The following is a 27311-nucleotide window of genomic DNA, read 5'->3' on the forward strand; positions in this document are numbered from 1 at the left end:
CTCCATGAAAAACATGAGCACACCATAACACCACTGCCTCTGAATTTTACTGTTGCCACTACAGAAGCTGGCAGATAATGTTCACTGGGCATTCACCATACCCACACCCTGCTATCGGGTCACCACATTGTGTACCATGATCCGACACTACACACAACCTTTTTTCATTGTTCAATCATCCAATGTTTACACTCCTTACAGCAAGCGAGGCGTCATTTGGCATTTCCTGGCACGGCGTGTGGCTTATGAGCAGCCGCTCGACCATGAAATCCAAGTTTTCTCACCTCCCAACTCACTGTCATAGTATTTGTAGTGAATTCTGATGCAGTTTGGAATTCCTGTGTGATGGTCTGGATATATGTCTGCTTATTACACATTACAACCCTTTTCAACCGTCGGCAGTCTCTATCAGTCAACAGAGGAGGTCGGCCTGTATGCTTTTGTGCTGCATGCGTCCCTTCACATTTCCACTTCACTATTACATCGGAAACACTGGACCTAGGGATGTTTAGGAGTGTGGAAATCTTTTGTGCAGACATATGACACAAGTGATACCCAATCACGTGACCAAATTCGAAATCCGTGAGTTCCGCAGAGCGTCCCATTCTGCTCTCTCACGATGTCTAATGACTACTGAGGTCACTGATATGGAGTACCTGACAGTATGTGGCAGCACAATGCATCTAATATGAAAAACGTATGTTTTTGGGGGTGTCCGGATACTTTTGATCACATAGTGTAGCTCACGCCACGACTTTGTTATAGAGACTGTGCTCAATGCATAGGTCGAGCCACAATTTTCTTCACGCGTGAGCCATTTATCATTCAAAAATTGCACTCATTGCATATGAGAACAATTTACAGACATTTGCTACCTGTCCCTTGATTGGTGCTGCCTTGTATTGTCAATTTCTAGAATTATTTCAAAAGAAACATTAACGAACATAACAGCTGCTGTCATGATTGTCTGAGCCAATAAGATTGCAATGACGTAATTTTGTGGGTGTACTCATTAGGTTTTGCAGTGTGCTGTAATTCTGCTACAAATACATCATGATATGGAAGCTTAAAGGAAGAAATTGTTCAATAACTCACCTCACATTTTTTTTTATAGATAATTATGGTTCCTGTCACAGTTATTTTAAAATTTGTACTCTATCAAAGAACTAAAGCAAATATGAAAAATAAAGCTTGAAGCATGGTCTTTTTTTAATATGTATTAATCACGAAGATACATCAGTTAAATATGTGTCGGTAACTCTTTAAATACGGGCATAAACAGCCAGTTTCCAAGGCCCTATATTCTTCTGAATAGCCAGTCTCCTAAATGTTAACACAGTAAGTAATTTCATTTATCCAGAACTTGACTTGTAAAAAAAAGTGTGGGGGGGGGGGGGGGATATTTTTGAAATTTCTTAAAATGTTATTTTAACACTTTCTGTGAATTTTAAAAGTGCAAACACAACATATGTACTGGTGAAAAATAAAGTTCTACTGTACCCTATCTCAAAATCTGCAGTTCTGCTTTTTTCATCAGAGGTATCAGTATGTAGTACCACTGCATACTGTCACAAATCAAGCAATGCATTTACCAACAAAGAAGAAAGATGAAAGTCATCAATATTTCCAGTTCTTGGCTGCCAATTAGTGCATAATTATTACATTATCTGTCAGCAAGCATTTCATATGTATTAGTAAATACTAGTCACTGTTTGTGATTCCTGTCTAAGTTCAATTCCTATTCTAATCACACCTGCATAGGCCTGCTGTTAGTGTGTATGTATACATATCTAGACCACATAGCAGTCCTGTACAAGTACCAGTTTTTATTAGTTCAACAGAGGCGAACAGCAGATCCGATTTTAAATTAAAACCCAGTAATCAAATGAAGAAATATTTCTAAAACAATTTAATGAGTAGATGTCATGCCTTCTAATGCTTTTACTTATAGTTTTGTTTATTTGTTGTGCAGGATCAGTCACCTCAGTGACAGGATCTCGCCAAAGACGCTACGTCTGCCCAGATATGTTTGTCCGCAACGGTAACAGTTGCTACTACTTGAGTCGATTTATGGCAACTTGGCACGATGCCCATTTTAACTGCCGTGACATGGGAAGCCAACTAGCTCGCTTGGAGAAAAAGTGGGAAGATCGCAACATGCGAGCCTACCTCAACAGGACTGAACTTGGTAAGTAAATATGTAACTGCCAAACAACATTTAAAAAAGGTTGAACATATTTTTACATTTTAAGTTATTAACTTGAATTCAGAACAAGTTCCTTGCCCTTAAGTATATCCTCTCTTCCCGTTACCACCAGGCCTCAACCTCTGCTAATTTCAAGTTTCCGCCGCTTATACCTCACCTGTCATTGAGCAACATCTTTGCCTCTGTACTTCCGCCTCGACTGACATCTCTGCCCAAACTCCTCACCTTTACAAATGTCTGTTAGTGTCTGTGTATGTGCGAATAGATAGGTGTGTGTGTGCGCGAGTGTATACCTGTCCTTTTTTCCCCATAAGGTAAGTCTTTCCGCTCCCGGGATTGGAATGACTCCTTACCCTCTCCCTTAAAACCCACATCCTTTCGTCTTTCCCTCTCCTTCCCTCTTTCCTGATGAAGCAACTGTGGCTTGCGAAAGCTTGAATTTTGTGTGTGTGTTTGTGTTTATTTGTGGGTCTATCAACATACCAACACTTTCGTTTGGTAAGTTACATCATCTTTGTTTATGTTTTTAGATATATTTTTCCCACGTGGAATGTTTCCATATACACACACACACACACACACACACACACACACACACACACACACACACACACACACTTCTTTAAATCCCCATCAACATATCCACAGTGAAGACATAGCCCAGAAGACAGCGTAGTCTTTATTGTGGAACTGAATGATCATCTACCACACTTACTAATGTAAAGACACAGATATAATATAAAAATAAACAACTCTTTATCAAAACAAGGTTCCATACTCAGGACAGCAATCCAGTAACGCAATAACTTGTCCCTCATAAAGTCAGTACATCTGGCAACCTCATCAGTTACAAATTCCAGCCCCATTTGAATAGATAATATGCCTCACAAAGAAATAGCTTCATCTTTGCAGCAGAAACAGAAGCAAATGAGCTAAGAAAATTAGGATATATTTATTTAGTAAGACTACAGTTTCTCTAGTTTATAAATTGTGCGTGAGGAACTAAGTCATAATCTTAGATGTCTTCAGACCAACTTTTCTCAAGCTGTAATGCTGCAATTTCTCTTACATTAAGAAAAGTGAAAAAATTTGGTATTTAGTAAATTACTGTATGTAAATGTTTCAGCACGCCTGGAACGCTGGATAGGAGGTATTTACGACTGGGAGTCACGCATGTGGATATGGGGTGCAACTGGGCAGCGTGTGGTATACCACGGCTTCTCCAGACGACGCCCCGGAGAAAATCATCGGTGGCACTGCATAGTTCTCGATCCCACCATGTTCTACAAATGGGGCACACGCAACTGCTACGCACGGAAGCACTACATTTGTGAAACGCCGCTGAAGAAAATCAAGCCACCTCAGCCGATAGCAACAGTAGTTCCTGACACCGACAAACCGTTCGGCAGGGGACGAGGGAGGGGTAGAGGGAGAGGTCGCGGAAGAGGCAGGGGGCAGGGGCGGGGCCAAGGGCGCGGCCGCGGTCGCTACCAGGGGAGGCAGAGCTGGAGGCGCAAGACGGCGACTACCCTCTCCCCTGTCCCCGTGAGGCCACTACTCGACAACAACCTGTAGCTGGGACTGCCTAAAGGGCGGCAGTGCTGCTTCCACAGTTATACGGCACAGGGTAGCAGTCTGCACGTGTCATCACAGCTACAGTCCGCTGGTTAGTTCGACAGTGGACACCGGTAACTGTGCGCTAAATGGCCGACCTGCTCCAGTGTCATTGACAGACTGTGCTATGTGGTGACCTACTCTAGTCAGTGGCTCGTGCTAGTCAAGAGGGGCATCAATACACCACTATATTTCACGTGCCTTACCCTTTCTTGAGGCATGAGAAAACTTTGAATGATACAAAGCAAGTGTGCAAACTAATGAGAATTAAGCAAACTTGCTCGATGGGTCGTACGGCTGAGATGTCCACAGCCACAACGTAATTATCTGTAAGATTACTGGCATTTTAAGCCATTTACTGTGTACAGACTTGCAAAAAAATATTTAATAGCCCACGAGAAGACATTTGCGTCTATCATCAAAGTCAACCCTTTTTGAAAATGATGTATAATCTCTAACTACTCATCCTCATCACTAATATGCAGTGCAAAGTTCCTATCGAGCAAATAAATATTGTAGGAGAGAACTTCTAATTTGATTAACAAAATTATCTATCTCATTTGGTTTCAGTGAACTTTAAGTGGATGATACAGATAACTGTTTTTAACGCCATAAAAAGATCTACTGGGATTTGAAATTTCATGACAAAAAACCTCAGCTTAGTATTGTTGTTGGCTAATTGCCATGTAAAATATTCAAAATTAGTAGTGGTCAGTACAATGGAGGAGGATCACGACATATCATATGAAGAAAATTACCTTGTTCAAAGTTCAACATCCAATGCAAAATTGCTGACACAGGAAATGAGATACTTTTTCAAGACAAATGATGATACACATTTGCAGAGTATTATATTTGAGATACATTAATACTAAATATTCGAAGGAATAACAATACTCATTCAGCAATTATATATAAACAGCATTCAGTATAATAAAATATTTAAATGGAGTTTGAAATCCAAGTAATCAATTTCTCCACTTTTCTTAAGTCATATACTAGTAAGCTTGTAACAAAATCCCTTTCACTCTACAGTGATAAGAACAAATGAGACGTACACAGTTAAATTATATGAAATCACACTTTTAAATATATAGATGGCAAATAAAAATGCTAATACACTTTTAAGAAAGTTACAAACATTCTATAAGTGCATATTTGCTCTCAGAACTTCAGCAAGGGTGTTTATAACCAGCACATAATAAAGGAGGCTGATAAATATTTTCATATGAAGCTGTTATATATTTTGCATTTTATATTGTTCTTTAAATCTCTCTCTCTCTCTCTCTCTCTCTCTCTCTCTCTCTGTGTGTGTGTGTGTGTGTGTGTGTGTGTGTGTACAGCTTACAAGTACGAATTTAATACATCTAACATTTTCAAGATTTATTTTATTTGTAGAATTATAACAATGTGACAGATAAATATGTCAACAGAGAATGTCATTACTGTTAACTGTTATAGAATTTGCCACGTATCCATTCAGTGCTTGCAAAGCACTCTGTCAACAGTATTAATGAAACAATCACTGCCCAGTCACAGACAACGAAATTAATATTGAAACCATATAATACATAGGGCCAAAAGAAGATAATTCAGTCACATTTCATTACACAAAAACACATTAAAATATGCATATGCATCAGTTTCATCACAGATATAAGACTGAAACAAATCACATGTTAAAACAATACTACTATTTTGCTACTTGGAATGATGGTGATTCACTGACAATTTGCAAAGGCAAAGTAAATAGCAGTACTACAAGGTACAATATTTTTAAGTTACGGAACATCAACTATGACTAAGTCATTTTTGGTGTTTCAGTCCAGAACAAAATATTCTTAAATGTTAATATAAAATATCAGAACAGTAATGTTTTTATTCAGTATTACTTAACAATCACTGCCATTGCTATAGTATTTTCTATAAAATTTATTTAATGTAGTAACATTTCAAGAAAAACAAAAAGAGGAATAAAAAAACATGTATCCCTAAAGTGTCACTGAACTTATTATTAGAATATATGTAACATCGGACCACAAAGTTTTTATACAAATAAATTTTAATGTCTCATTTGTACACATTTTAGTTATTAAATGAGAATACTTATGAGAAAAGAATACATTGCTTTTATCCTGTTATAGAAATCATGTGTGCATTGCATAAAGAATTACAGTTAAGAGGAACCATGGGTACAGTTACTGTATCAGACTTCATTTAAATGTTGTTAATAAACCCATGCTAAATGACACATTTCTGTTGATGAACACAAAAGTGATATGTCGGCAAGTTAAATGTGGCACAACTGAAGATGCAGTGTTTCTACAATACAACCTGTTTTTCACTGGGAGTGCTAATTCTTGGGAAACAATGAGAAGCCTGGTAAGAAATGTATTCAAAAACACTACTAAATAGGGATATTAATTCTACTGGCAGACACAGAGACAATTCTACCCCGATAACATGAATAAAACAAAAAGAAGATAAAATATAATATACTATTGTTATGAACATATGAGAAGTTGCTGGCCATTTTTTATCCTAACATTGCATATGAATGCAGCCTTCATAAGAATGGTGTGAGGGTGTGCATCAAAGTATGGAAAGAGAAGTATATCCATAGCTACATATTTGGTCCAGAGAATTTCATTTTTTTCCCATCCCACCAGAAAAAAGGTTTTGTCAAACTCAACAAAATATTCATTTACATCAATAACCACTTCCCAACAACGTAACTTCTCACATTGGAGGACAGGATGATGAATAAGGCTGTCTATTTATGACCAAATAAATGGCTCTGGACCACAAGGCCTGGGGCAGCAGACTGATGCTCAGTTGCTTTGCTTATGACCCTTGTCCGAAATCTCACAAATGCAGGGGGACTGACACTTCTTTGTGCTGGACAAGTTTGAGGCAGACAATTGCCACAAGAGGCGGGAAATCGGGAGGGTGAGGAGAGCTTCATCCCACTTCTGAACCTCTGGGAGTATCAGGAGATGGGCTTTGTGCTTAGCAGGCTAAGAACATGTGAAGCCATGTTGTTGATTTAGGTCTGGGAAGTGAATTACCTAAATTCATTATCTATGGCACAGTTGGACCTGAGCTTGACAATGAGTATGTCTGGCCAACTGTCATTCACAGGCTGTGTTAGGCACTATGGCTTGAATTCGGTTCATGGATGCTGTGGTTGTCTCATTTAAAATAGGGGACCACCATGGCAACTCCACCTATGTGAAATTCCTCCAGGCACTGGCCAATGGGTTGCAAAATGTGGTAGTTGGTGGTCACAGGAGTTCCCTAATGAAGGGCAACTCTTTTTAAAAAGGGTAGCTTTTCTGTGTCACATACTGGCGTAAAGAGCTGGATAGTTGATTGCTTGACAATACCCTAAATGTAATCACATATCTAGAACAGCTGGTGATCATTTTAATAAAGGTTACATTCATACTGACAGCTGTCAACATTTGATTAGCCATTCTACCTCCTATTACTGATTGCAAGGCTCAATGCAGATGAAACGCATTCTTACAGTCACATTATGCTGTGAGCAAAAAGTAACAATTAATTATCTCTGATAGCAGTTGCTCCTGGATGACGACTTGATTTGATCTTCAAATACTTTCTGTTGCTCAAAAATAAACCCACAAATGTGAAGTTACACTTTCAGACCCTGTTGGATAACCTTCCACCCAATCAATGTTGGACCTGGTGATCTAGTGGTAATGTGTGTACCTGGAAATTTAACAGTCATGGGATCGAATCTCAGTCAGACCAGAGAATATTTCTGTCTGCTTTAACTCAGCCTTCACGCCTAAACAATGTGAACACTCATGTAAATGACAAATGGTTGGGATTCCACATTAAACTGTAGGTCCCCTTTCCCCAGTAGTGTTACTTGGGTACATTAGGGACAAGCAGGCATTTTACAGAGGTCATGTCCAATTTAAAGATTTGTACCACACTGTTAAACCACATGGAATTATTATTCTACCAATGGAAGTGTACATCATGGATCTAAGTAAACCATGCAGCTAGGACTCATGCCAAACTGAACACGAACACCAACATTTGTCAATTTCCAGAAATAAAAAACATAATTTCTTACTCATCAGTTACACTGTTGCTACAGATATTGCACAATTTGCATGCCAAACTGTTCCTAACACAATATCTTGTCTATTGGAATGTTTTGACCACTGTACCTGTATATGTCAAAACAAACTATCAATTACTCACGTATTTCAAATGTTTTGGTAACTTTCGCAACCAATGGTTGCTTCTTCAGGAAAGAGGGAAGGAGACGGAAAGATGAAAGGATGTGGGTTTTAAGGGAGAGGGTAAGGAGTCATTCCAATCCTGGGAGCAGAAAGACTTACCTTGAGGGGAGGGGGGGGGGGGGGGGATAGGTATATACTCGCGCGCGCACACACACACACACACACACACACACACACACACACACACACACACACACACACACACACACATATCCATCCATACATATACTCAATAATACGTAATTTACTTCACACCATAGGTATATGTATGGATGGATGTGTGTGTGTGTGTGTGTGTGTGTGTGTGTGTGTGTGTGTGTGTGTGTGTGTGTGTGTGTACGCGCGTGCGAGTATATACCTATCCTTTTTTCCCCCCTAAGGTGAGTCTTTTCGCTCCCGGGATTGGAATGACTCCTTAACCTCTCCCTTAAAACCCACATCCTTTCGTCTTTCCCTCCCCTTCCCTCTTTCCTGAAGAAGCAACCGTTGGTTGCGAAAGCTAGAAATTTTGTGTGTGTGTTTGTGTTTTATTTTATTGTGCCTGTCTACCGGCGCTTTCCCGCTTGGTAAATCTTGGAATCTTTGTTTTTAATATATTTTTCCCATGTGGAAGTTTCTTTCTATTTTAAATGTTTTGGTAAGTTATTTTGGAGGAAGAAAATGTCCTCACTTGTATACAGAGTAAAACAAAGGAAGTCTTGTTGTTGTAATACTCATTAGCCCAAAGACTGGTTTGACACATCTCTCTGTGCTGGTCTATCCAGTATAAGTATCTTCATTTCTGCATTACTACTGCAGCTCTATACTAGTTGGGAACTGCACATCAACCAACAATTTATACACCTCACCCCCCCCCCCCTCCAATCCCCCTTCATTACAAATGTATCTCCTCTTTGATGGATTTGGATGTGTTCTAAAAACCTATCCTTCATTTTTGATAAGCAGTGCAATAAATCTCTTTTCTCCCCAATTTGTTTAAGTACATACAGTGAAACCTCTCTATAACGTTTTTCAAGGGACCACAAATTCTGAACACTGTATAGAGGAAAACACTATAAAGAGGAAGGTTTCCAAATAATAATTATAGGGCATTACTGAAGATTGGGGTACCACTAATCAGCTTTGACAAATGGTGCCACACTGTAATATGATATTCATTGCAAATGATCAATGCATCAAATGATTAGTTTGTACTGTAAAAAGTTATAACAGATTCTTAAGATACGACATCATTGTCCAAAGCTGACAGGTGGTATCCCGTTCTTCAGTTGACTCAATTATAGAGTATGATCCAAATTTTGTTTATGATATACTAAACATATTACATAAAACAGTAAATGGTACAGATTAAAAAAGAACTAGTTCCAAAAAATTACTTTAATAATTAAATTATGAAATTGAACTTAGATTTGCACAAAACTCTAGGAACCTATGCAATCTGAAAATCACATACCTATGATTTTTTTAAAATATTCAAGCAAGCATGTTTGTTTTCTATTTCTCCTAGACTCTATGGTAATCATTTCTTGCTCCAAATGAACAAGTTGAACTACTGTTCTGTCCTCAAGTCTAAGGTCCATTTATCTCCTGAATGTTTCAAAGGCTTCAGCTGCCTTAGTATATGAGGGCACAGGGTCGTCTTCCTTGTCATTGTCACTTTCACTACCACTATTATTCTCCAAGCTTCTCTCTGCAGTCAGCTCCTCAATACCTTGTACTGCGGTGGTTACCACATTGTCATCCACAGCCACAAAGTCCTCAAAAGTGACAGAATCACTGCCTATTAATTCCTGAAACTCTTACAAATCACTTGCAACATCTTCCACAGGAGCTGCCATCTCATTCTCACAGAATCCCGCTTTTGTGAAATAGTTTTTAACAGTTTCAGCACTCACTTCCCTCCACGAGCACATAATTAAATTCATTGCCTGTAAAACATTCAGCTTTAGTTGTGAGTAAGGCTGGCTGGCTTTCCGGTTTTCTTTTGCCCATCAAATTCAAGGCCTTTTTTTACAAGGGTTGTCCTATATTAACCTTAAGGGTGTGTATTATTTCCAAGTCCAAAGGTTGCAAATGGCTGGTGCAGTTGGGTGGCAGGAAAATTACTTTCACTTTTCTCAGAAAGGATACGTCAGGTGGATGTGCCTCACATCTATCCACACACAGCAGCACTTTTCTTACAGCACTCCCCATTTTGGCATCAAATTCTCAGAGAAAATGTAAAAATATATCACTTGTCATCCATGCCTTGGCATTGTTTGTATATTTGCATGGAAACGTGGAAATGTTTTAGAAGTACCTCGGATTTTTTGGCTTCCCAATAACTGAAGGTTTCAGTTTTTCACTGCCATCGGCGTTTGTACACAACAAAACAGTAAGACGTTCCTTGCTCTTCTTACCCCCATGTCTTATCCGGCATTAAATTGAAAAACATGCCAGTTTCGTCAGCGTTATAAATGTCACGCAGTTTATAGCCATGTATCAGATTAGGGAGAGTCTGCATCCACTGAGCTACAGTTGGTTCATCCACACTTTTACTTTCTCCACATTCCGCTTTGTATACAACACCATGACGCTGTCGAAATTTATCAATCCATCCACTGGACAGTTTAAAAGTGTCCATTCCTAACTGCAGTGATATTTGAAGCTCCTTCTCCTTCAAAATAGTTCTATTTATAGGAACATTTACAGGACATGCTTGCTGAAACCCATTTTGTTGTAAGTCGATGGTTTCAAAAGAATATGTTTCGAATTTCCACAGTTCTCAAACCCTTCCATTATCAACAATCTGTTTTTCATAATAGTGTTGAAGAGGCCAGTTCAAATTGCTTTGCTAGCTCCATGCGGCTCACACCAGGTGGTACCTCCACTTTTTTAATAATAGAAACCTCTTCTAACTTAAACATTATAAAGAGGTAAATAATTGACCAGGGTGCCAAAAATATGAGCATTACATGGAGGAAATTATAATATAGAGGAAACACAGTAAAGAGGAAAATTTAACATTGTTTATATGGGCTTTTAGTCGGGACCAAAAAAACAGACGTAACATAGAGGAAAACATTGTATGGAGGAACGTTATAAAGAGGTTTCACTGTATTTCTTACTATCCATCTGCTAATATAATGGAAGTTGTAACAAAAGTATGGAAAGAGCAGGCCCCCTGGAACAAGTATACTACTACAACCACACATCCTATAGAGACATACCTGCTGAATGGAGTGGTTAACAATGAAAGCTGAGAATGATAAATCCAAATAATATCGGAAAGTGGATACACACTAAACACAAAGCATTCAATGGTAGTACATGCTTACCACCACAAAGGAAGAGCCTGTTAATAGTGTACAGAAGTATGCAGGTCTTGGCTGCGAGCAGTGCTCTGCCAGCGTTGAACACTGAACTTGTTTCTCGCCATATTCTTTCGGGATCTGGTAAGATAGTGTACAAAGTTAGGGATGACAGACGGCCTAGTGCAATGTGCGAGTTCTCGAATGTCTGTATTCTGGCTGAGGTGAAATAATACGGGGAGTAAGGGGCTGAGGGAACTTAGGCATTGACTTCAGATTGTGGGGCATGCTCAGCTACTTTGTCACGTGCATAGAACTTAACAAAAGAAGAAGAAAATAACATTGATCTTGGCCACCAAATTGCCTCCTCTTTTTTTGAAACAGTGAACTGGAGAACTTTAGGATCAGAAAATAGTCAAGTGAAATTGGTAGAGCACTAAAAATTTACAGAATGAGAGACATTACAGTAATCAGAAGTGCAGTAAGAAATTAAGACCAAACAGAATTAAAATCAGAAACTTTGTTTCACTACAGAGGAACAGAACAGGCTTTACTGAAAATAAAAAATTAAAAATGATATTACAGGTATTGAAGGAGTCTCAGACAGAATGCACAAGTATGCTCACTCTCTGATGAGGAGGCAGAGGACTGCTAAGAAGAGTTAAAGAAACTAACAAATGACAGACAATCGCACTATAAGGGACAAAAACTAAAGAACAATTCTTCAGTGTAGCCTTTAGGAACAGAGGTGATATATTAGTAGAATTTAATGAGTACAACATGTTTATCCTCAACAAATTATTCCAGAAAAAAATAATTAGGAAATTGACTTGACGAGGATCAAATGGCACTAAAATTGAAATGACCATATTCAATCAAACAATAAAGAAATTGTAAAATATAACACAGAATTCTGTACCATAATTTTTTAGTTTCCTTGAATGAGTTTTCCTTTGAAACAACAACAAAACTGAACAACATTTGATGGCCCTAAACAACATTAAAATTTCAAGTGATCATAGACTCATAACATGTAGAGCACCAATAAATGTGAAGTTAAAAAGAAACAGACTCATCAGGTAGGAACGCAGAAACGTACAGTATAAGATTTTACTTAAAAGCAGAAATGTACGTTATGAGATTTTATTTGAAAACAAGGTTTACCAGATTAATTTAAGTAATAAATGTAGCATCTTATAAAACGAATGTTATATCGACAAAGATAAAAATGTGAAATTATTCGTCTGAGGTAGTTTTGCAAACAAGAAAAGAAGTCTGAGGAACAGAGAAAGCAAAAGAAATGAAAATATTAAATGGAACAATGCAGCTATATAGTTAAGGATATACTTTAACACAAATGGTAATAGGAACATGATAGGACATATTGGATTAAACAAAAATGTTTGTAAATGTCTTGGAGTGGGTGTAATAACATACAATCAAAATCTGGTAACAGAAACATGAACAACAATATTTCTGCGGGCATTTTTGGGATGGCACTGGAAATAACGGAGGCTCTACATTAGTACAATTTACAATGAAAATTGTACAAGCACTTCTACAGAGCTATTTCAGTTTCTGCATACATGAAGACACAAATTAGAAACACATGTAGATAATACTTAAAATAATGAGTTTCCACAATAACGCCAGGTGATGAGTAAAAGCCATTCAGGGAATGAAGAAAGGGATAACACTAGTGATGTTCAGTGATGGGGTTTCAAAAGAAATTATTTAAAAAACTGGAGGAGAAACAATGCAAAAGGAACTTATAAAATTATTTGCAGAACGTCTCCACAGAAAGGCAGTTCTTCAAAACTGGAATGCTGTGATAATTATTTAATTTTGTAAGAAAGGAGACTGACAAGACAAAAAATATGCAACTATTTATCTCCTCTCCATAACGTACCACCAAATTTATCAACAGCCTAACACAACAAATACTGGGTTTTAATCAGGCACAGAAAATAGCTCACTCAGCAAGGAGTATAGTTTCGTGTTTGCAGACAAGCTCTGCTATCAGCTTTTCTTCAATAGGTTCTTGGCCCAAACACAGAAAGTCAATAATTCAAAGTTTAAAATAAAACTGCTGCACAAGCGTTTTTGTATTACTGGTTCATCATCTTGGAACATCAAGATATAAGAAGAACATGAAAGCAAATAATGAGTTCCACTTTTCTATGGAAACAATTTCAGAAACTGGGAATTTTGAATGCAAGGTAAGCTCAATGATCTAGTCTGTTGCATCCCACTGCAGAAAAATACACAGAATTAGTGAAGATTTCAGACAGTGACATCGAAATGAAATGAACTGAGGAAGGCAAGAAACTCAAAAATCTCATGAAAGATGATAAAAAGAGGCATCCAAAAATACTAGAAAAAATTGTAAACAGCCACCAGGTATACATGACAGACAGCAGCAGTGCTTTTTTAACGTAGAAAAACTTGTGCAATGTAGTTGAAGAAAGAAGTATCGCTAGTCAGTTATTTACTCATAAACAATTAGTGTGATTGAAGTTCATTATGACAAAAACGAGAATGGGTGAGAAGTCCTTAAAATTTGACAACTTGATGTATGATCTTCAGTCAACAGGTTTAGCAGTTAAGGAAACTGTTGCTGTATATAATCTTCGTTAACAATACCAAAGAAATATGATAACATAGTAACAGCAATTGAGATATTATCAACGGAAAGTCTGAAGGTAAGCCTCATAGATCATCAAAGTAAGCAGGCAAAGCCTAAGAAGAAACCTGCTGTAGACTCAGGGCCACACACATGCATCCACGAAAAGTTTCAGTCATGGGAGAATTCAACAGGAAAAGAAATTAGTGAATTTCAGCAAAACTGAGAAGTACAGCTCAGCTGCACAAAAATAGTTGTTTTAAATGTCACAACTGTGTTTTATTTGGATACAAAATAGCCAACTGTAATAAAAGCTGCAAATTCAGTAAATTAAGACTCTCAACAGTCTTCTGTGAGACTGTGGTGCATTTAATGAATCAAAGAGAATGGAATAATTTTGAGCCAGAAAACTTATTTGAAAAATAATAGTTTTGCAATACTGCAAAATGTCTTATCGCTTGAAACTTGTGCTACAGAACATTTGTGGTTTAAGCTGTTTCATGGCCTAAAAATTTTGAAAAATGAAAAACTTGTAATTTACAAAGACAGTCATTCTTGTATTGTCTGTCTTTGTTAATGGGAATATAAAAGACTAAAACACATATCGCATGCATTTGTCAAAGACTTGATGTTTGAAAATGAAAATAGATGTTACATACATTGTCACAGAAAATAAATTAACTGACATTTTTACAAAATCATTGTGCAAATAAAAAATTAAAACATTGACACAAGGATTGGGAAAATGTTAGGTTGTAGACTAGCATTACACAGAGTTGAGACAGAGTGAAAGAACAGCAGTTCTATATTATGTTCCTAATTATTTGTTTGCTGTATATTCACCTTTGGTCATGAATTATCTTTGGCTTGTTCTGTATCTTGAGCTCATATGTATGTGTTGTTCTAAAATGTGTCTAGCAATGTTCTTTCTTCAGTGAATAAATTACTTAAAACTGAAGTTTATTGCTGGCAACCACACCCTGCTAACAGTCTTTCCTTATCAATTCTTTGGTTCAGTGTCAACAAAATCACAGTATCTGTACTAACAGACTGTAAGAAAAATGTATTAGTAAATTCAGAAATACAAATGCCTATACTACAACTGTCATCAGACTGCTTCAAGACTGCAAAAAATTCAGAACTGTAAGAGAAGTCACGCAGATGGAACCCACTTAATTGAACTATTCTCAGCAGTCTTACAGGAACTTTTGAAGTCTTTAAACTAAGAAAAAGAAGGAATACACATTAATGAATCATATCTGAATAACCCCATTGTTCTCGATAACATGATTCTGCTTGCCTCTAGTGTACATAAACACCCTGAAGAAATGGAAGAAATTAATAGTACAAGTTTCAATGTAGGCCTGTATATTAACTAGAATAAGAATAAAAACTTGTATAATGAAAACCACAAAAAAATACTACAAATTGACAATGTAGTTATCGAACCATAGTAAGTTTTTTTTTAATTTAGGGCAGTTGAACACAACTACTGAAAGACTGCGAAATAAATACAAAGACACACAGATAGGGTCTAGAATGCTTCTAGTAAAATAAACATGGTTTTCAAAACTAAGTTTCCGATATGACTGAAAAGAAAAGTTTATATACACAGTATTTATTACCAGTGTTGACTTACAGCAGAGAAACAATAAAAAACTGAGGGCTGCCCACCATGTAATGGAGAGATGCATGTTGGGAATTATTACAAGAGTCATGAAAACAAACAAATAGATCACAGAATGCAATGGAGAGGAAGATGTAACTACTACTGCAATAAAAACAAAGAGGTGGTGGGTGGAACATGTAACCATGAGAAAGGTTGGAAAATGGTCCAAGGAAGTTAACTTCTCGATTCCAAGAGATAAAGAAAGTAGACATTAATATACTTCACTAATTCTCAAAACACTCCTAGAAACGAACTGCAAACCTCATTAACCAATATCACCCCATAATGGAACAGCTTAACAACATCTTCTGCCAGGACTTTGACTGCTTATGATCTTGCCCAAAAACGAGGAACACACTACGGACAATCCTGTGAACTTGTTGCCTCTCCTTGTCTTCCAACCCTCCATCCCATGTCTCTTTTCTCCCATTAACACTCGCGTGATGATCAAACCTACCAGTAACAAACCTTGCAGCCTGCCTGCTTCTATGTCCTTCCTCAATCTGACCTGATAGCGATCCCAAAAGCTTTCAAATAATAAGTTATGAATTATTATGGTAGACCAACTAACCTTTACTGAATGCTGCACTATGCTTCAATGTGGCATAGACATATGACACTATCTTCCACACATAAAAAGGAGGGGGGGGGGGGGGGGGAAGGGCGGGAGAAAGAAAGAAAGAAAAACGTGTCAAATATGGGGAAATGTACAATGTGGGAAATCACTGTTTAAGCTGTAAAAGTTATGTATAAGATACCCCTTTGCATTTTCGCACTTTATGTGTGATATATGTACATAACAGGTATCAAAAGACTTGTCAGGGATTACTTTATTATCTAATAAAGGTTTATTATCTAATAAGAACCACTGATGTAACTGGAACTGATAACTGTCTGGGAAGTAGGGACATTGGACTCAATTTCCTATGTCATAGTCGATGTTTTTGAAAGCCTAAAGCTGTCATTCATTATTTAAATAATGAAATACTACACTAGTTATGTATTTTTTCATGCTTAGCATGATGTGTTTCGAGAATCTTTTCTCGTTGTCAAGTGCAAATATGCACATAAGTATTTTGTACGCTGTTTGATTATGTGTTATTCTGTGTCTCTTGCACTGTAGTTGTCTTTCTGAGGTTATCAGGTACTGTCCTTCTCAGTTATGTGGAAAACCACACAGACATAAACTATCACTCACATTGTTTTTTTGTGTAACATCACGCTGATACATGCTAAATATGGTTCGACAAAGGTATCACCATGATCTCACCAATCACATAACTGCATTTGCGCAGTAGAGACAGTTTTGAAATGGTTGTGGTTGGTCAAGAATCTTTATTTGAACGAACCTGGTTACTCGCATCAGTCAAATAATGCTTGGCAACAGCGGGAGATAAGGTACAAATTGTTCCAACTTTCATATGTTTACCAGATCAAATCCATTGAGTAGAGTGCCCTGGTGTCAAGAAAGTTAACCATGTAATATTTGTAAACACTACTGGACGGTCAACACCCTGCCAGTGTTATTTTTATCCACGATAATTTTTTTGTAATGCTTAAATCATGGGAAAATTATACATATTTTGATGTAAAATTGGGTGAAAAATCAACATTGTCGACATAGGAAATTTGACGGGAACTATAAAAATTGTCGTAAACAGCAGGAAAATGAGGAAAATGTTAATTCCGGGAATGTAAAAGCGGGGTTATACCATAGTTGGTACCATTGCATTATGGCTGCACACAGCATTGATTTTTGGTCCATACACTAACAGAATCTCAAAGGTGAATTTGTGAGCAATTTAAATGTTTTGTCCACAAGAATTGTACTGTTCAATGTATTTCAATTTTGGAGTATGTTTCCAGTTGCTACACTATTCCACTCCCACAATGTGATATGCTTCTTATCCGTAACAAAACAGAATTGTGATTAATAAAATTCTTTTCCGGGCTATTATGCCGTGGTCTATTGCCAAGTTTTTGACAACGCTATTACGGCCGCATGTGGGACGATCGGACTCCTATATCAAGAATTCTGCACATTTCATCAGTAAATTAAGCGGCATAGTGGTCCAACCGGAGGACATGTTAGTCAGTTTCGATGTGGCATCGCTATTTACTATGGTTCCTCTCAATGAGGTGTTGCAACAGCTGAATAGAATTTTTCCTCCCGACATTGCAGAACTATTTAAATATTGCCTTACGACCACATATTTCAAATGGAATGATGAGTTCTACGAACAGACTGATGGCGTGGCAATGGGGAGCCCCTTAAGCCCGGTTATAGCTAACTTTTTCATGGAAAAATTCGAGGCGCAGGCTCTAGAAATTGCCAACAAATAACCGAATATCTGGTTCCGCTACGTAGATGATACGTTTGTGTTGTGGAGGCATGGCAGAGAGGAACTAGGCCGTTTTCACAAACATCTAAACGGTATTAATCCGAAGATTCAGTTTACCATGGAGGAGGAGGCAGAAGGGAGACTAAATTTTCTGGATGTGCTAGTTTACAAGAAACAGGATGGTAGCTTAGGCCATACAGTTTACCGGACACCCACGCACACGGATCGTTATCTACACCGGGATTCGAACCACCACCCACAACAAAAGCGAGGCATAATAAAAACGTTGGCGGATAGAGCGAGGAACATCTGTGAACCTGGGCTACTGGATACGGAACGGGAACACCTCACTGATGCATTACTCAGGAATGGTTACTCGGCTGCTGAGATAAAAAGAGCGTTAAGACCGCCGCGTGAAAATCATAGCAATGCACAAGCGCTTGCAAAATCGAAAGTTTTCCTGCCTTTTATTAAGGACGTCGCTGACCGCATAGGGAAAATATTGAAAAAACGGAATATCGCGGTGATTTACAAACCTACCCGGAAGATACAAGAACACCTGAGATTGGCTAAGGATGCTCGTAAACCGCTGGAAAAAGCAGGAATTTACAGGATCCCGTGTAGTTGTGGGGAGGTATATGTGGGTAACACAAAAAGAATGGTCAAAAAACGACTAGAAGAGCAAAAGGGCAATTGTAGAAGGGGAGAGATTGATAGATCAGCTGTTGCGGACCACGCTTTGCAGTCAGGAGACCACCACATTTATTTTGATAGAACTCAAGTACTGGCAGCCACAAGCGGATATCATGAAAGGCTTTACAGAGAGGCTATAGAGATTATGAAACACCCCAGGAATTTTAATAGGAAGGAGGAGGGCGTGAAATTGAATGACATCTGGATGCCGGTGCTGAAGAAGATGTGTACCAGTCTTCCGCCATGGGATGATAGCAACAGCGGACGGCGGCAACCGACAACGGCCAATTGCGCTCGCGTATTCAAAACATGTGACGTCACGCCTATGTGCGGGAGCACGCGAAAACAAAAATTTGCTGTAGTCAGTAGTGAGACAGTGTGTGTTTCGGAAGTTAACAGAAGCCACGAACCCCCTTGAAGATGTCCTCCACAGATGGGGACAAAACGTTGGTTTACAATGCGAAATCCATCAGACCACGGCATAATAGCCCGGAAAAGAATTTTATTAATCATGACAGTTCCGGCCGTGAAAGTTTACATTTTACAAAACAGAATTGTTTCTGCAGGAAACCCGGAACATGTCCTCTTTGCTGAAAACATGCCACTCTAGCTGCACAATGGTCTTAGAATGGAATGATGGTGTTACTTTCTTTCTGAGGTCCCTACGTACAACTCCTCATCCTAGTTACACTGCAGTGCTAGTAAAAAGTGGCTGACTAGAGCAATATAGCTGAACAGGTGTGTGTGTGTGTGTGTGTGTGTGTGTGTGTGTGTGTGTGTGTGTGTGATTTTACTGTTAGATTTGGAAGTCTAATAACATTGTCCATCTTGTTTATGTGTCTATTGACAAGTCAATGCCACAACTATACAATGAGTCGTCGTCACCTTTATTCCTTTCTACAGTGGCCGGGAGCAGACATCACTAGAACGACTTGAGAACCTACAGAAACTAGCCGGCTGAATGATGGCATCAACAGCAAGTTGCCTGAGGGTATAAAAATGGACAACAATGAAAGGAAGACAAACAAAAGATTTGGCACAATGGAATAACAAGTCCAGCAAGTAAACCATGATTGAAAACCTAAGATGAAGTGAATCTAGAACCAAACAATGTGTAGTGAGATCAGTACAAGAGTGCAGTGAAACCACAACTGATAGAGCAGCTGTGCTGCTAGCTTTACAGGACAGCCGGAGTGCTGATAGTCGTGGTTCCGTAGCCAGTGCTGTAGTGCCAACAGCAGCACTCGCAGATTTTAGCAGTGCTGTCTATCAGCTGTGATCGAGGTCCACACCTTCTGGCGGGCTTTTAGACTCACCAGGTCGGTACACCAGACTTCCATCATTTCTATTTCATCAAGGACTTTCCATTAGCATATTTAATCTTCATATTATTTTTCATCCTTACTGTTAATTTTTGTTTTTTCCTACAAGTATTGTGTATTGCTATCTCTGTCTCCCATTTCACAAAAAAAAGCAGATTTACGCTCATTATTACCAAAAGTATAAATATCTTGATAATATTTTCAGCACACATAAGACTGAAGCAGAGAGGAATCACGGTTTCGGAATATTACAGTATGGAGGAAGCCAATGTAAATCATAATGCACAGCCTGTGTGTGCATACTACAGTATTTAACTTCAGTCCACCAGTAAATCTTGGGGTTCTCTTATGAAAATATAGGATAATAAGAAGCAGATCTTGAAGAAAATTTATTTATGCAGAATGTCCACATATAGAATGATGAACAACAATAATATTCAAGAGCAGGAGGACTATAAACAGAAATATTCGAAAAAGTACTGAAAGGTGATCTTGTATGTCATGAGTTTCCACACCAAACATTTCTCACCAAAGTGAAAGTTGTTTACAGATTAACATCGGATTAACTGTAAAGTCATTAGTGTCTAACTCAACAGGGCAAAGATGGGAGAAGAAATTGACTATAGCTCAGTTAAATGAGCCACTACGCCCATCTACAGACAGAAAATCTCATTACAAATGAGAACCATGACATAAAGCTTGAATTAGCAACATCCAAAGCTAAAATCAAAATGGCAGTCCTACACATAATGCAGACTCACTCTTTCAAAAAGATGTGAATTGTTTAAAGGAAGTTAGAAAAATAAAATACAGTGTAACATTTCATCCTGTGGCAAGGGAAACTGAAATCAGCAATTCACAGAAGTGACAGGACTACTAATCAGGAATCTTACTGTGTCAAAAAAAAATGCATATATCCACACAGCCACAGCAACACTGGGGACTCTGCAACATCCCGAATCAGAGCAGCTTCACATCCCCCTTGCAGTCCACATCAGAGATGGCAGAATTAATCTTATCTTTTGTCCAGTGATGGATTTGCTGCATTCTCACAGATTCACCTTTGATTGTGGACTACATGATCCAACACGTCAGTAGTGGCCAAAATGTTCTGCACAAATAAAAATGATATAAAATGATATAGAAAACACAGTGGATTATGTATGAAAGTGATTTTTATGAGTTATTTGCACCACAAGTATCAAACAATATTATATGAAGTAAGAATAAAATTCTTTGGTGTTCACATTATCAGATTTAATTGATATTTTGGCTTCTGTTGCAAGAGTTGTTCTCAAGGCCTCAGCTGACTTTTGGACAACAGTTCTTGTGACAGAATGCCAAACATTGATTCAATTTTATAATATGATGTGATGCAAAACCAAGAAACATTTTATTCAAACCAAATAAGATTGCCTACAATACTTTCCTGGTCCAGTTTTGCATAATGAAAAGTAATTCAAGTTTGACTTAATAGTTAATGTGAACCGATACACACAAATAAGGCTTTTGGTAGCATAAACTTGATGCAAACAACAAATTTTGCAACATTTTCTGGAAGTTACCGAACAAAAAGTATGACCAAGCTTTTTGTCAACAACAAATGAAGGAAAATTAGGAAAGGAGCTGATACTGAAGAACTGCTGCAGTGAGAGAATTAGTCACAATCTTTCAAACATAAGTTGTCTCCATTCCAAATTACATGTCTCTCATACTGTCATCTTATGTAAGTTTGCCGTATGAATAGAAATGGTCAGCTAAAGGTTCAGTGGTATTAGTCGCAGCAGGCATCACGCTTTTCAAGAAAATGAGTTACCATACTACAAATAAATTACTTAGAAAAGAAACTGAGAAACAAAGAGATGAAGATGTTCTTGCTGTACAATGACATCAGATGAAGGAGTGATATATCATTTTTATCAGTACTGTCTACTTCAAGATGAAGATGCATCCTCTAGTCAGCAAAATGCAAATAGTTGTAATAAAATAACTGTCAAGAAAGAAAAAGCAAAATACCTGTGGTCATTTTATTTTTAAGAATATTGCAAGATACTTCAGACACAATACCAAAAATGGTTAGCACAAATTTTGCAGCACATGAACACCAGAAATAATTTTTTTTACTGCTGAAAACTGATGAATGTGCTGGAACCAACAATACACCTCACCAATGTTCAATCTCAATGGACATTATTAAATAGTCCTGTCTGCTTGCACAAATTACTGAGCTGAACTGCAAGTGTCTGATGGGGACACAGCAGATTTGTGAAACCCTAGGGTATCATCCAATCATCTATCCTTCTAAATTTCTCATTAAGAATCAACACATATTCCAAAAGCACTAATCACATGAAACCCAGCTCATTCTTTCCATTCACAAGGCAACAGTGCCATGTTAATTCTTTGTCTTTTTCACTTCTTTAAAGCTGAAAAGTTCTGCACTTCACCTAGTACAGGAAAACAAGTATGTAATTGTCCTGAAGACATCTTACAAACATGATTCAGTATGTTAGTCACATAATGACACCAGAAGGTTTGCCACATGTGGTGTGCTAGAACCGTTATTACATACAATGTATGTACATACCAGATAGTTAATGTTAGAACAACTGAGGAGCAATATGAGGAAAACACAGTAGTATGCAGGAACCAATATTCAGGTTTAATTCAGTACTGTTACAATAACTGGGAAGTCATTCCACTGGCTACCAGTGAGAAACTTACTTTTACTAAGGTACAGGTGTCATTAACCCAAAGGTTTTAGTCTGAACATATTAGTGCTTCACTAGGCATAGCTCTATTGGGAGTGGTATGCATTTGGCTTCCTCTAACCGTCTAACTGATCTACAGTTTAATGTGGACTCCAAACTACAGTGTAACTTGATATTTTTCACATATACAAATCATTGCCATTGAAAGAGGCAATAAATGACAGGAAAAAAAATTCACAGGCCTGATAGAGAACTGGGCCCTTGTCATTCCTAATTGTAGTCTGACACTTACCCACTTAGGCAGTCAGCACACTGACTTTTACTGTGAGACTGGAACTTAGCACTCTAATCTTACAACCAACTTTCACTAAGATACCATACCATGAACCACATACAATTATAAACAAAGTGTTTTGAATACTACAGCTACATTACTGTCATGAATTTTACATCTTTTATCTTCAAATTATAAATGAGTCATACATTTTCAGTACCCATGGTAACATATATTGCTTTCCATTATATAAATAGTTATAAATTATGTTGATAGCAATGAATGCTAAACTCCCAACTTATATTACAAGGTCTGTTAGCAGCAGTCTCACACAATCTAGAGATTTTCTGACTAGCTTCAAATACAACTACACCTAAATCTATTGTTGCTACACTATTTTACACTGTCCCCACTGGTATGCACATGCCTCAGCAATCCTCGAGTTTACACATATCTGTGTGAGGGGATATTGCGATTTTTATTTATTTATTTATTTCACATTTTCTCTTAATTATATTTTATTCATGCCTATCATTCTCTATTATGGAGGAAACATTTTTTTGTTGGTCTTCTAATTTGCTCTTCAGATCTGTTGTTATTTTGATATTCAAAGTGTCCACTTAATTTGAAAGTTGAACATCTGTTTTCAAATATCCAATGTTTAATCATATTAACTGTAGTTCATAAGTTTGATCATTTACAGCTATTTGCAGATCACAATCTTAATTGTCTGCATTTTCCCTCCACCTGAAAATGGGGACAACTGAGAGCAATGTGATAGTGGAACCACCCTCTCCCCATTCACAGACTGGTGTGTTCCTACATCCTATTCGAAGCAGATGTTTGGGGTTTGGACAGTGACCTGCTAACAGGTGCACCATATCTCAAGTGGGATAATGTGCATACTGGGACTATTCCTAATGCTTGGGAATATGGTGTACTGGTGGATATGCTTGCCTTGCAGTGCTTCTAGTATACCAGTCAGACTTGCCATTCGACTAACTTCCAGGCTCGTAAGTGTCTTTTATTAGAAGTATGAGCACCTGTGATCCCACACATTCAATCATATTGTTCACACACCAATCAACATAATGCTACCCTACAGTTGTAGTGAAATAGACACGGGTGAGCCTCAGGAGTATGCTTCATTATATTCATCACAGTATCCTTCTTTAGCTCCCCAGTTGAATAATAATAATAAAGCTATTTTCCAGTTTTAATTAAGGTATGCTATGTGACCAAAAGTATCTGGACACCCCCAAAAACATACATTTTTCATATTAGGTGCATTGTGCTGCCACCTACTGCAAGGTACTCCATATCAGTGACCTCAGTAATCATTAGACATTGTGAGAGAGCAGAATGGGGTGCTCCGCGGAATTCTTGGACTTCGAACGTGGTCAGCTGATTGGGTGTCACTTGTATCAAACGTCTGTATGCGAGATTTCCACACTCCTAAACATCCCTAGGTCCACTGCTTCCAATGTGATAGTGAAGTGAAGTGGAAACGTGATGGGACATGTACAGCACAAAAGTGTACAGGCCGACCTCATCTGGTGATTGACAGAGTACTATGACAGTGAGGCGGAAGGTGAGAAACCTTTGCATTTCATTGTCGAGCGGCTGCTCATAAGCCTTGCTTGGTGTAAGGAGTGTAAACACCGGATGATTGGACAATGTAAAAACATTGTGTGGAGTGATGAATCATGGTTCACAATGTGGCGATCCGATAGCAGGGTGTAGATATGGCTAATGCCCGGTGAATGTCATCTGTCAGATTGTGTAGTGCCAATAGTAAAATTCAGAGGCGGTGGTGTTACGGTGTGGTCATGTTTTTCATGGAGGGGGCTTGCACCCCTTGTTGTCCTGTGTGGCCCTCTCACGCACAGGCATACATCGATGTTTTAAGCAGCTTCTTGCTTCCCACTGTTGAAGAATAATTATGGCATGGCGACTGAATCTTTCAACATGACTGGGCACCTGTTCAAAATGCACGGAATGTGGTGGAGTGGTTACACGACAATAACATCCCTGTAATGGACTGGCCTGCACAGTCCTGACCTGAATCCTATAGATCACCTTTGGGATGTTTTGGAATGCCAACTTCATGACAGGCCTCACCGGCCGACATCGATACCTCTCCTCAGTGCAGCACTCCATGAAGAATGGGCTGCCATTCCCTAAGAAACCTTCCAGTGCCTGATTAAACATATGCCTGGGAGAGTGAAAGCTGTCATCAAGGCTAAGGGTGCGCCAACACCATATTGAACTACATCATTACCGATGGAGGGCGCCATGAACTAGTAAGTCATTTTTAGTCAGGTGTCAATGTTGCTGCAAGAGACATCTCCATTACTTACAACACTTTATTTTGAAGATTCCACCCGCTTAAAGGTGTTGGTGAAGAACACAACCAGCCACAGATAGTTTTAAAAAGTTTTATTTTAATGCCATTACCAGCTGCGAGTTGTCGTGCCCACCTTCAGATGGTTGACATTTTCAATTACAGTACTCTATTCACCAGCACAGTCCTGTCTGCTTCTGCACTCCACAACAATAGTTAAGTATTTACTGCCTCTTTATATGTTGTGTGGATAACAAAAACATGTCAATGTGCCTGCATCAGACAAGATGTGAAGTATATACACTTACGTCCATTCTAATTGTCGGTGTTCCTTCCTGATCTGGTCCTGCTGCCCTTTCAGGATGGTGCATTAAGTGTTGAGGTATAAAAAACACCACATACTAAACACACCACTTTTTAAAAGTATTTCTGGTCGGTTGCATTCTTTACCAACAATCCTTAATGGCCACTAAGTTCAAGATTCAGAATAGATCAAATAACACTTAAAGGTGTGTCTAAGTTAGTATCTCATTTTATAAGTGAAATAAAGCGGATTAAATTTTCTGATCAGTCTCCAAGTGCCCGGAAACACTAGAGTTCTGAACCATGACCATTCTTTGGACTACCTCTGAAATAAATCACGTTTGGTCACAAGATGTATGTGTCACTGAAAGAACATACTGTCTATGTAGCACATTATGTGTGACAGCCATCAACATAAACATCTAGTAAAGTATGTCATGTGAACAATCATTCACAAACAGTAGCGAAGTGTGCCATTTTTTTGTAGGGTAGAGTGAGAATTACGAATTTCGAAAAAAGAAAACAAATCTTGTGAAACAGAACCACTGCAAAAGTAACTTAGTTACATATTGTTACTAAAATTGAAACTACTACAGAAATGGTTATAAATAAGGGCATAAAAATAGCAAACAGCTACACATTCATAGAAATGTAACACACAATAAAGCACCGTTACACTTCTTATAAAATTGTTTCATCCCTCCTGTCCTTTTTCTGAGAGTAAACATCAATGAAATGAGATATGAAATCCTGCCGATTGGTTACAGATTTCACAATTCCCTTGTCAATAGCCAAAATAGCCAAGGTTGACAGTATCTTGTTTGTTATTGTGTTGCGAAGGTGTCCCTTAACATGTTTTAATGTACTCATACTTCTCTTGTAAGACACAGTGGTTCCTGGAATCACAAGAACTAAGGAAAGTAATTTCACACATTCAGAGAACATGTTTTTTCAATCCATTGTCTAAAAGGGATTTAAGGAGGTCCTGAGGCTCTAGAAGTTCATCCCCACTGCTGTAAATAAACGGGGACTGATGACCTCAGATGTTAAGTTTATCTTCTAAAGAAAGATGAGAGAAGAATGCAAGGTTTTCAGTTTAAAAAATTCAGTAGGTGTTGTGATAAAATAAACGTGTCCATGGGAGTTTGAAGTAGTCAGAAATACCACGCTTTGCAACATAATGATTTCAATATTAGACAACTTACAGATTTCCTTTCAACAATGCAATGCCAAGTCAGACTGATTATAACTCCTCACAAGTGACAGGGCACACCGAAATATACTTCACTAATCAGTTAATCACTACTACTGGTTACTACATTTTAACAACAAAAGGTTTCACCGTAAGCACATTTAGTAATGTTGATATGAAAACCTACAGACACACTACAGAGTTACCAATGTTTAAAATAAGTAAGGCTAATAAATTTGAATCTGAATAACAACGAAAATAGGTAAGTTATTTCCTGCCATCTTACAGCATCTGATGGTGCATTCACATTTATTTTATGTCACACTAATTTTGTATAAATTATGATGAATGTCTTCTTGTTCTTTGTGTTTTAAATAAATGGTTAATTCAATAGTTAATGGTTTTTCATTCTGTCCGGCTTGCTGCTAGCATGCAAGACAATGCGAAGTAG

The 27311-nt window shown here is 38.0% G+C and overlaps 2 protein-coding genes across 2 annotated transcripts in view; one reads left to right on the plus strand and one right to left on the minus strand.

The window, feature by feature from the left end:
• Nucleotides 1-6331, plus strand: part of LOC126284941 (lithostathine-1-like) — a 74551-nt gene extending 68220 nt beyond the window's left edge. The window contains exons 2-3 of the mRNA XM_049984204.1: nucleotides 1973-2188; nucleotides 3333-6331. Coding sequence (XP_049840161.1) covers nucleotides 1973-2188; nucleotides 3333-3781 — 665 coding nt within the window. The 3' untranslated portion in view covers nucleotides 3782-6331. The remainder of the gene's footprint in view (nucleotides 1-1972; nucleotides 2189-3332) is intronic.
• Nucleotides 1-27311, minus strand: part of LOC126284937 (HIV Tat-specific factor 1 homolog) — a 521685-nt gene that overhangs the window by 472958 nt on the left and 21416 nt on the right. The gene's annotated exons all lie outside the window — the stretch shown is intronic.

The sequence above is a fragment of the Schistocerca gregaria genome, chromosome 8 (assembly GCF_023897955.1).
Source record: "Schistocerca gregaria isolate iqSchGreg1 chromosome 8, iqSchGreg1.2, whole genome shotgun sequence".
Taxonomy (NCBI): domain Eukaryota; kingdom Metazoa; phylum Arthropoda; class Insecta; order Orthoptera; family Acrididae; genus Schistocerca; species Schistocerca gregaria.